We start from the raw sequence: 11555 nt of genomic DNA, 5'->3' as shown, positions 1-11555 counted from the left end.
AGTTTAAGATTACGTTTGCGGAAGTTTACATTCCGTTTGGTGAAACGTGTTGCTCATGGCAGTCTGAGAGAAGCCGGGTGTGCGGTATTTGTTGCTCACTTGTTCCTGACTGTGTAGCAGCAGTTTTCCACTATGTATTCCGTTTTAATTAACGCGGTCTTATCCAGCTCTCCTGACTATGACCGTTTGTTTGAGTCTCTGTCCTGGCCGAGTGAGTCGTGGCCGGGGACGGAGCGGGTGGAGGCGCTGACGGCTTTCATTGAAGGGCTCGGGCCACTTTTGGCAGACTCGGACACGACTCCACTTACAGCCGCGAAAAGACGAAGTATTCGAGATAAAATTGAGTCGGTTATTTGGGCGCAATGTCTGCCTCTCCTCTCCAGAATACCCGCAGAAGCCGGTGAGGGTGTGCGGTGCAGAGAGAGTACAGCCGCTGCCTGCCGACTTGTGAGCGTCTGTGTCCCGCTGTGTGAGGAGGCAGTACCGGGGCGGGTGGCTCTGTCCGTCCTGCCGTCGCTCCAGCTGTCAGAGGAGGAGCTACCCGGTCCGGGACGACTCAGTGTGGAGGTTGCAAGCGAAGTCATGGCTGCTCTCATACCTTCTCTGTCAGCGGATGAACAGCTCGCCCTCACCACCGTGTCATCTGCCTTGTCCTGCATCAAAACACTCCCTGATGCATTGGTCTCCAAAATCACAATCAGGCTTCTCTTGTCGTTCTTAAACTGCTGCAGTGGTGCGAAGTTAAAAAGCATCCTCAAGTTGGTCCTGGAGGATCTGTGCAGCTGGCACTGCACTGACCGCACACCTGTGGTTACAGAGCGGGCACTGCTATGTTTGACCGCCATGTCAGACCACCTGCTAAAACCTCACAGCCCTCCCCCCTCCTCTGAGCCCGACCCTCGTCTGTCCCTTCAGTTCTGGAGGATGGTTCAGGATGGTCTGACGCACAGAGACAGCGTTTCACGTAAGAGGGCGTTGTACCTGCTGAAAAGGTGTGTGGCCCTGTCAGAGGAGGAGCAGGTGAACTGTCCTCTCTCTCCATCAGTGGAAGGTAAAATGCTCAGACACTGTACCACCTTTAAGTTCTCAGATGTTGTGTGGTTTGTTTTCTTTACTGGTCTTGAAATTGTTGCAGATGAGACCTTGTTCAAATGGGCCCCCGACAAGAGCAAGTTGCTCAGAGAGTTCTGGGAGGATTATGCGCTGGTGATGGAGACCCTGGAGGAAAACCAGGTAGGAGATTGGTTGGATCACTATGACCAGTTTCAGCAGAGGGCATCATGATACAGCTTTGTAATATTGCATTTTTCTTCCTCCTCTGCAGGTTCACGTCGTCCGGCCAGTTCTAAACCGAATAGACACATTGATCCAAACAACAGTGAATGATAGTCAAGGTAATATTAGAATTGTGCTATTGACCCTTTTATTAACACACTTTTACTTGTCTTCACTTGCAAAGGGTGTTGTCTATTAGATAAAAAAATGTTAAGCAAAATAAGTAACTGGCAAGTTAAATGAAGTCATCCAAAACAGCTTTATTTCAATTGCAGACTTTTTATTCCTTTGGAAATATAATGAACACACTAAATTAACTCACTGGGATAAAAAAAGTGAAGTTCCAGCCTGGTTGTTTGTACCTGTTCTCTGTCTGTGTTATAGCTTCAGGTCAAGGCCTCTTCCACCCCTCCTGGCTGCTCTGTGTGTACCAGCGGATGTTCCACAGTGAGAATAAATCCTTAATGAGAGAGGGAGTGTGTCATCTTCTCGAGCTGCAGGTCCTCCAGCAGCCAGCTTTCGCTTTGGCCTTTTCTCAGGTACCAGGCACAGTCACAGTTTATCCAGTTGTGATTTAAGCCTATTCATTCAATTTTACTGAAATCCTTTAGAGTTAAATTTGTGTATTAAGATGTTTCTCTTGTTTTGCTCTGCTCCTCAGTTTATTGTCGGCCCTTTTATGGATGTTCTGTCTGAAACTTCACTCTTCCACAGGTGAGGATTTAAAATCAATGCACTAGCACCAGTACCAGTGTGCTTGCACCAGTCCTCAGCCCTACCTATTTTCTGTTCACACGCAGGTCAGTTGAGCAGAGTGTAGGAGAATGTCCTGAGCTGGGGGCTAAACTCCAAGTCTTCATGGCCACCTTCTTCAGTAGCCTACCCTCAGAGCATAGAGGTACATAAAAACAGAAGCCGCAGAGAATACATGTTAACAAAGCTCTTACTTCTCATGGCTTAAAAGCCTGCCTGTCCCTGACATTGTGTTTGCTTTGTAGGTTGTGTGTTGCTGCAGCTGATTCAGCAGCTGGGCTCTAAGCACTGGTGTGCAGTACCCCTACTCTTCCTCTCCCAGGCTCTATCCAAACTCCCCCCCAGTCCACTGCTGGGGATTGATGGATTCGCTGCTCTAAGGTACCCCATCCTGTACAGGTACACAGATTGCATCATAGCTGGTTATGCTTGATATGGATGCTGATTTTGTCTGTGGTGTGTTACAGGGAGGTGCTGCGCTGCACCATGGTCACGCATCAAGTTTTGTTAAGAGGAGCTGCTCAGTGCTTCCTGCTGAATACTGCCCTCTGTCTCACAGAAGTGGTAAGACACAAATAGTGCACTAGCCATTAAAATTACAGGAACATAATTTAATTTGGCAAAGGGAAACCTCACCAAAATAATGAAAATCTGTGCCAAACAAAGTAAAGTTTCCTTGGCAAAGTTGATCAGTGGTTACACATTAACCTCTACCAGAAATGCCTGATTGATAGTAGTATATTCACTCGAAAATAGATATCAAATTTAAAAATACAATGAATCTACTGTAGGGATGTTTGTTGTACTGCATTATAGTGTTTCTGTTATTTTGTCCAACCCCTGTACTTTCACACACACCTCTAAAGGCAGTTGTAATATTGAATTCTCTGTTCTCAGAATGCAGTAACCCTAGATGATGTCTTTAGTTTCCTGATGCATTTCCGTGCAGACGAGTCACTGCGTAGAGGGACACAGATCTGGAATCAGGTACAGTGCGTCAGATACATATGAAGGAGCGCTCAACCTAAAATGTGTTAAAATTTTGTTGACTCATTGCTATATTGCATGTTTGTGACACCACTGCAGTTGTGCACCTGGCTATCAGACAATGAAGCTAGATTCAAGCCCAGGATTATGGAGGATGGTGCTGTCACAAAGAAAGAAACTGTAAGGGGCTATGTTCAAGATGAGATACACGCCTATCTCCGAGTCCCAGTGAGCACAGGCAAGTCTGAAGTGAGGCAGCCATAAATAAAATAAATATTTCTTATCTGTAGACAAGATTATTTTTACATTTTTAGTCAGTCGGTTTAAGTCAGTTTTCTTGCTCCCCAGGTCAGACCGAAAGGTTACCTGACTCTAAAGAGGCTGATAAGTTGGCCAGGGCTATTCTGCTGTGTGTGGACATGGAGAAGAGTCAACCTAGCGCAGAGGTCGGTAACACCCTGGAGTCATTATTGTCTCCTCTGCTGGACACCCTGAGCAGAGTCAGCACCAATATCTACCTACCTCTGCGTAAGAGTGACAAGAGCCTACAGCTTGTGCTGCGATTGTTCCAGCTTGGAGGAACACTAAGTTGTCAGCAAGGTGTGTAATGATGACACTGATTCACTGTTATAGCTGTCAAGTCCACCCTCATAAATATGCAGTAAGGAAGGTATATGGAGGGTGCATTCATGCATTGAACAAATCAGTATACTGCTCCTCCCAGATAATTTTCTCTTGGTGTGTTATTTGAAAAAATGTCAGACTATCCTTGTAAAGTCTTGCTCCTTTCTTACTCCAGGTTTTGGTCAAACACCAAGCTAGCTTCCAAAAATTCTCATTATCAAATGATGTATTCTAATTTTGGCATGAGAACACATCTCAGATCTTAGAAATTTGTCATTAATTCTGCTAACTTTTATCAGGGAACGTCAGGCCCACTCTGTGGGCACTCTTTAGCTAATCAGGATTGACATTCACATTTTCTCACTCCTCTTTTCACAGCTGATGGCGTGATGGTTGCCATGGAGAAGCTAATTTTTAAACTTGTAGATCCAATCCAGGAGTTTATCTTGAGGCGGCTGTGTGGGGAGCTGCAGGAGGTAAGTCAAGCAAGCCACCATCACCCCAATTAGTATAGAGGCCCCTTGTGGCTAGCTTTGACGCGTGCATGTACTTTTCTTTTTTTTTTCTTCTTCTTCTTCTTCTTCTTTTTTTTTTTTAAATCAACAGCTGTTTGACGTGGAGCGGGCAGAGCTGTATCTGAGTGTCCTGAGGCAGCTGGTGGTCATGTACAGTTCTACACCACTACATCATAAGAAAATTCAGCAGAATGGTTTCCCTAAACTCATCAAACACAGCCTTAAGGTCCTTCAAGAACCAAGCCAGCAGGTACAAAGCTAAATATTCAAACCCCAGTCATCAGACGGAAAATTAATATGTCAGTTTGGTTGCTTGATTATTCAACACTGATTGTTTTTCCACTGCCAGATCCCCTCTGTGGCAAATCAGGTGGCTAGGGCAGTTGCTATGGCATCCATGGCCACAATTTGTGGGCTTGTTGAACATGAAGTGATTGGCATCCAATCAGAGACCATTTCTGTTCTGAAAGCCCTAAATGACTACTTCTATAGCTCACTGCTAACTTCCTCACAAAGTCAGTCATCTCTGGGAAACTTCAATAAACGCCTGCTGAAACCACTGACGGGAGACTGTTCAAGGTTAGTGGAAGCTTTTTATTACAGCACAAGTCATAAGAGGTGTCAATTTAGGAGACCTTTGGCTAGAAAATGATATTCAGAATAGAAATATGTTGTCTTCAAGTGCCACACTGGGATAATTAGGGATAAGCTCTTTTCTTCTTTTGGTAGTGATCTTGGAGTGCTAGGTCCTCTGCTACAGGACTGGGGGCGTATTGCCGCCAATTTTATGCGGGACCAGTGGATTTGTCTGAGCTTCCTGATTAAGATGGTTGGGATTCCTGAGATTTCCAGAGCACCAGATACTCTCAAGGCTGCTCTGAGCTGCAGTGTGGAGGCCCTGGCACTGCTGCCCAGTGACCTGGTGCTGCCTGTGCTCAGCTTTATGGAGACAGTGCTGCCACAAGTGAGTGTCAATCAGTTTAGGTAAAATTTAAGCAATTGAAATGAGGTGTTTAGGTATAACAAGGATTTCCTTAGAGTTATTATATGAAGAATCTGTTACAAAAATATCTGATAAGGTTCCTGATGAAGTGTCTGATTTGGTGATGTTTTGATCTCAGTTAGTAGTTGATGAGGAGGCGCTCTGTATGGAGGCTGTGACTCTGAGCTGGGAGCTGGTGCAAGGACTGAGCAATAATGCCCATGACTTCTGGCCGTCCCTGAAAGGCTTTGTCACCTTGGCCTTCCACCGCAAACTGCTGGAGCTGACACATACTCAGGCTCTGACACTTCTTGCCACCTTGAAGCAGGTGATAAAAATCAGGCTGGTTAACCTGGAAAGTAATGAGTATGGTGATTTGTTTTTTCAACATTAATTTTCTACAATAAGTATACAAATGTGTTGTGGTGTTGCATGATCGATTTAGATTGCCACTGAGCTGATTGAGCTGTCTGAGTCAAAAAGTGGAGTATTTGGAGTGCTGCTTCAACACTGCTGTCAGACGTGGTTGCCCACAGACCAAGGCAGCAGCGACCAGGCTGACACCGTGTTTTCTAGTGTTTTCAGCCACATCAACATACTCACTGAGGCTTGTGTCTACGGACCAGTTTTCAGAAGAGACCAACGGTAACTCTTAACAGCATTTCTCACATTTGTTCAGATATTTATTTTATGCCTTTGGGCTGTTTTAACTGTTTTATCTTGCTCTTTCAAAGGCTAATCCAGGATGTCCAAACATATGTGGAGCAGCTCGGTGAACAGTGTGCTGGTAATGTCATTGTTACAAGGTGAGAACTCTGTCCTGTATGGCTGTAATTCAGAAGACTGCCACTAGAGGTCTGTCTTGCTGTGCAGATATTTTCATGGTTGAATTACTTTTATTTTCCAGTGATAACAGGGATGATCAGTTGCCGCGCACATGCGTACTAACTTTCCTCAGCCGTTTGGATTCCTCTAATCTACAGCATGAAAGAGTGATAGAGGAACTAGTCCTGGCTTTGTTGAAAAAGGTAAGCATTACACATGATCATGTCAGCTGCAGCTAATTTTATAGCCCTCAACACCATCTCCCACTCCTCCTTCCAGGATAATGACATATCAAAGTCAAAAGTGCGTTATTATAGCAACTCCCTGCAACATCGTGTCAAAAACAGAGTATGGCAAACACTGCTACTGTTGCTGCCCAAACTCAGAGAGGTAAGACAATTACACTCATGCTAAGAATCACACAGGAAATAACCACTCAGAGAGTAACTGTGTGTATTTGTACGTGCAGGAGTTTGTTGCCACTTTGCTGAAACATGTGTATGCAGCTGGATTCTGCAGTAACCAGGCCTCAGTCAAATACCTGATTGAATGGATGATGATTCTGATCCTCGTTCACTATCCGCAACACATGGACAGCTTTTGGGGCTGTTTCAACATGGTGAGCTCCCACTCTGGACATCCATCTACCACGTACTGTAATATGGGTTAAATAGTGAAGTTATTGACCAGTTTCTGTGTTTTCTGTACAGGATCATGAAAAGACGAAGACAAGCATCTGCACCTTCTTGTCAGTCCTGGTGCATTTCAATGTCATCATGCCCAATCTTAAAGATAAGGTAAAGCCTTTGTTGTCTTTTCAGAGATCAAACACTGCTCTTCTTGCATCACCTCTCAGTGTCTACAAGATCTCTCTTCCTGTGTGTTTAAGGCAGAGCAGTTGCGTAAAGCGCTGGACATCATCCTGCAGTGGTGTTTCAACCATAACTTCAGTGTGCGCCTGTATGCTTTACTGGCCCTAAAAAGGGTGTGGAGCTTGGCAGAAGTTCAGGCAGAGCAGGAGGCTGATGCTTTTGGAGGGCTTTCCACTGTGATTAAGGCCTGTTTGAACCAGGCTGAGGCCATGCAGAGCACTGGGTGAGCACATGCCACACCTAATAATTGAAAAAAGCTTATTTTAGTATGCTAATGTATTTATTTTCTGTCTCACCCTCTAGAAATGCCAACAAAAACTGGATAAGAATTCAGGAGCACTTCTTCTTTGGTGCATTTCATCCTGTCAGGGATTACAGTGTTGAGGTGCGCTGCTATATTTTTATTCAATGTGGGATGTCTGGTACTATCTGGTAATTAGCTATTCCGATTTCTAAGATAACACAATGTACATTAGCATACTTGTTATCCTTTTTTTAATTTATTTTGCTCTCCTAGACCATATTCTATACCTTTCCCAGTCTGTCAGAGTTGGCAGATGATGAATGGATTCCACCTTGGAAGTTTGAGAAACTGTCGTGTTTCTCTAAAAGTCCATCTTTTCCTTTGAGAAATTCTGCTCCTGACCTGAGCCAGCTCCAGCCTGGAGACTGGATCCAGCAAGACAAAAGTACAGCAGCACTAAACACAAGCAGTGGAAGTACCTGATACATCATACAATGATATTTCATCTGTTATTGAGTGGTCATGGTGTTGTATGTATCAACCCAGGTGAGCAGGATAAGGAGGAGCGCTGGGCTGAGGTGCAGAAGAAGATCACCCCCTGGAGGTTGGGGATCCAGGAGCAGGAGCCTGAACTTCAGTTGGTTCCACCACAAAGGGCTGCTCGACTAGGCAAACTGCACGGCGCCCTGCTGGTGGTAGCCTCACTTATAGACAAACCCACCAATTTAGGAGGTCAGGACAGTACAACAATTTACATTACTTCACATATTTATCTTACTTTTAGTCAGTAAATAATGCTAAAATGTTCTTGAATTTATTCGTGATTTGTGTAATATTGTGAAGATCTAATATTACAGGCTTTTGTTTGGTTTCACAGCGATGATCTGGGAAAAGAGGTTGAATGCAGCTGCCACCGAAACCAGTCACTTGAGCCCTCTTATCAGAGTTTAGACAGGGATTCCTATTTTATCTTCTCTGTAAATGTTCTCTAGCGCTGTTGTATGAGATGATAAGGGGCTGAATCAATTGGAATTTGTTTATAGAGGAAAAGACCCATTGCCAGAGATAATATTGATACTATTGATTGGATGATGTAAGTAAGAACATTAGCTTGGTCAATCTGTAAATGTTTTTCTTTACTTTGCTCGCTCAATGGTCATTGAAGCTGCTGCAGCTTTTTATATCTGTCTGTGCCCATGATGATAGACTGGCAGTCATTTTATGCTGAGTCATCACTCGCACAGATGACTGAAACAGCCGTCTTAACGCCTGACAAACCTATAGTTATCACTTGATGAAATACTTGCTATGGAGCATTAATACAAATTCATACAGTTCAAAGTTAGATAGATGGACTCTCCTCATTCCTTTGCTGTTGTTCCAGGTCTATGCAGGACGTGTGAGATATTTGGTGCCAGTGCTCTGGTTCTGGACAGCCTCCGCCATGTCACTGACAAACACTTTCAGTCCCTGAGCGTCTCATCTGAGCTATGGCTTCCTCTGTTAGAGGTACATTGCATAAAACGATCTGGCATTTCACCCCAGTGATTGCAATGTTTCCCCTGTCTCTATAATGGCTTTTCCCAGTAGACTGTTGACCTGAGAAATGTGTGATTTGACCTGGTTAGTTAAATCTTCAGTTGAAACTCTGGAATAAGTTTTCATCCACCGCACTGAGCAGAAAAGGTGAAAAATTTCCATGAAGTTTTACAGCCTAGCATAATATTCCATGGTCATGTGTGTGAAAAGGACTTACAAGACTTTGCTGATGAGTTCTACTTACTGTCCACCCCTTTCATATTAAGATCATCTGTATCTATCCATCAGGTGAAGCCAGTGGAGCTCACTGACTTCCTGCAGGTAAAGAAGAATGAAGGGTACTGCATTGTTGGAGTGGAGCAGACAGCCAACAGTCAGAATCTCCAGGACTATCAGTTCCCTGAGAAGACCCTGTTACTTCTGGGGTATGACCGCATTAAACATTCTTTTACCATTAGTCCTTTTTTTCCACCAACGCAGTCACCTACACACAACCAGTAGTTCATAAATGGATGCAAGCCTCCCTTTTCCCATGCCCTTGTGACACTCACATAGATAAAGGTGTGAGCTGACGAGGCTATTTAATGTTATCTCTGAGGATTAGTGTGTTTCCCTTGCGGGACCTGCGCCTCTCCTCTCCATCGTGTACCTGTCGGAGCATGCTGGGCTGAAATTGGCTCTCCCTGAGGACAAGAGCACAGGCAATAAATTACACAAGCCAATACAAGCAGTGTGATGACAGCAACAGAAAAAAAACATAACCCTTATCCAGTGTAGTTCATGATGCTGCTCTGTGGCTTCCATTGGCGATCAACGTGACACAAAAAATCATTTTATTCAACCATTTGTAGCTACTTAGAAATGAACATAACTGTAAGTATAAGCTTGTGCAATGACGATGATGATGATTCACTCCTCACTAAATGTGTGCTGCAGCTGGCCTCGCAGAGAGGGAGAGATTAATATTTATCACGACTGTGTAGGTGTCCTGTTTTGTTTTACCCTGCTCAGTCACAGAGGTGTGAGCAGTGCTATGAGCTCAAACACCCCATGTGTGTGAGCTGAATCTTGAGGGGCTTTCACAGCTGTGTGCACGCAGCGCGGCCGGCTCTAATCTCTCATCAGGTGGCTATTATCTCAGCCAGTTGCACTCAAGATAAATGTAGCTCATCAAATCACCCTTTCTTACTGTGTGGCACCCTCCATGGACTCTCTAAATGCCAAACTCATTACCTCTTTATGTTTGCTTTGCATGGCCTATATTACTGGAGCTCAGTATATGCTCAGTTGATTAGAGATTGAATTGCTCTTGGACTTGTGCTCATGAGTCATCTGTATAAAATGAAGACTTGAGAAAATGAATGACTAACTTGGCTGCTCATGGCAAGGGCTCTTAAATTAAATCTACTGCATAGCATCATTAAGCCAAATGAAAGCCAAAATTAAAAACATGACTTAACAAAAAATGTTGATTGCACTATATAATACACACCAGGGCTAGATTGATACAGCAGTCTGCAGGTGGTTCAGTGTCATACCCTATGCGACATACTGCGTAGTCAGTGTTGCCTTACTGCTGACATGATGCAGAGTACATCCTGTGGTAGATTTCTGTTTGCAATTTTAATTAAATTTCAATAATTTGTTGTAATTTAATTTAGAAAATACAGCAGTGTATCCCAAATGTTCCTTCTACTGAAAATACAGTGCAAGTAGTCCTCCGTTTATCTGAATTCTCCTTGGGAAGCTTTGTCCTGCAAAGAGATCGTAATGGTCACATTTAAAGGCATAATTCTTTTTTTGGTGCTTATTTTCAATATCTTTAACAAAATCATTATGGGAAATTAGCTTTCTTGCTGACTGTTAGATGATAAGTTTGATAGTGCTTTCATGCCTTTTCTCCTGTTTTATGCTAAAAAGCTGCAGCACTGCAGTACAAGAAAGCAAATAATTGAATTTCCCACAATGTTGAATGATTTTGTTAAAAATATTGAAAATAAGCAGGACATCATTTGTTACAGAAGCACTGGCACCAAACATTGAAATCCAATCCAAACATTAATGTGTACTTGATGATAAATTTTCCTGTGAACTTTTCTCTTTCTCTTCTCGTAGCAATGAACGAGAAGGTATTCCTGCCAACTTGCTCCAAATGTTAGATGTTTGTGTGGAGATCCCTCAACAAGGGGTCATCCGCTCCCTCAACGTGCATGTGAGCGCCGCCCTGCTGATTTGGGAATATACACGGCAACATCTTGCTTCTGCTTCAGTAGAAGTCAACTCAAAACACAGCTGAAGAAGAAACCATCAGTGCAGCCTTGTGGACATGACATCTGACCTCCAGATGTTGACAGTACTCTAACATCTCTGGTAGCAAACATGAAAAACATCTTGGGGGACTTTAAATGAAAATGTCAATTTCAGCTACTGGATATGAAGATGCTGCATACGATTAACATCAGGGCCTCATTAAGGATGTTCTGTCTGGATAGGAATCGATCCTTTCAGGTTTTAATGTAGTGAGCAGTCATCAGTACTGTTCTTGTGCCTTAATGAGAGTCATGAATAGAGATCAGTTCAGGTTATTACATCTAAATATTCATGCATGCTGTTATATTAATGTAGGCAAACTCTATGTCTCTATAACTGCTGCATAAATGGAAATTCTCTCCTTTAAGGAAGAAGTGTCTGGTTTATGTGAGCAATTAGTTTTTACCTCACAGCACCAAGACTGAACTATAATGTACATACCCAGCAAACCATTATACAGAGTATAATAATACTGCTTTTGTTATTTTCTGTGTTTTCACTGTTTTTATTGCAATCTGTGATTTTAAATTGTAATCAGTTTTGATACCGTTAAATAAATAAAACTGACTTTATTGTGTTTGATAATATATATGTTTTATATATGTATGTGTTTTTATTTATTGTGTCTA

The 11555-nt window shown here is 43.2% G+C and overlaps 1 protein-coding gene across 2 annotated transcripts; it reads left to right on the top strand.

Annotated features, from left to right (window-relative positions):
• Positions 1–2: 2 nt before the first annotated feature.
• Positions 3–11515, top strand: tarbp1 (TAR (HIV-1) RNA binding protein 1). 2 transcript variants are annotated; one of them, XM_018693227.2, is made up of 29 exons: positions 3–1051; positions 1136–1233; positions 1325–1394; positions 1660–1814; positions 1937–1989; positions 2076–2173; positions 2274–2409; positions 2496–2592; positions 2926–3015; positions 3115–3253; positions 3364–3615; positions 4018–4115; positions 4246–4404; positions 4504–4733; positions 4884–5118; positions 5276–5464; positions 5582–5781; positions 5871–5942; positions 6044–6164; positions 6241–6351; positions 6431–6580; positions 6672–6758; positions 6851–7056; positions 7137–7218; positions 7351–7522; positions 7624–7809; positions 8462–8586; positions 8905–9041; positions 10732–11515. In XM_018693227.2, the coding sequence occupies exons 1-29, from the start codon at positions 133–135 to the stop codon at positions 10910–10912; spliced, it is 4848 nt and encodes a 1615-aa protein (XP_018548743.1). In that variant the 5' UTR covers positions 3–132; the 3' UTR covers positions 10913–11515. The 2 variants fall into 2 exon arrangements, with proteins under 2 accessions (XP_018548743.1, XP_018548744.1); XM_018693228.2 differs by lacking the exons at positions 8462–8586; positions 8905–9041; positions 10732–11515 and adding an exon at positions 7955–8426.
• The last annotated feature ends 40 nt before the right edge of the window (positions 11516–11555 follow it).

Source organism: Lates calcarifer, linkage group LG16_LG22 (assembly GCF_001640805.2).
Source record: "Lates calcarifer isolate ASB-BC8 linkage group LG16_LG22, TLL_Latcal_v3, whole genome shotgun sequence".
NCBI classification, from domain to species: domain Eukaryota; kingdom Metazoa; phylum Chordata; class Actinopteri; family Centropomidae; genus Lates; species Lates calcarifer.
This window is presented reverse-complemented; position numbering and strand designations above follow the sequence as displayed.

Bases quoted from the DNA above. Each gene is read 5' to 3' on its own strand.
- tarbp1 (XM_018693227.2), top strand. From the start codon at position 133: ATGTATTCCGTTTTAATTAACGCGGTCTTATCCAGCTCTCCTGACTAT. The intron at 7,523-7,623 runs GTACAGCAGCAC...GTATCAACCCAG, and splicing joins CTGGATCCAGCAAGACAAAA to GTGAGCAGGATAAGGAGGAG. The intron at 7,810-8,461 runs GTCAGGACAGTA...CTGTTGTTCCAG, and splicing joins CAAACCCACCAATTTAGGAG to GTCTATGCAGGACGTGTGAG.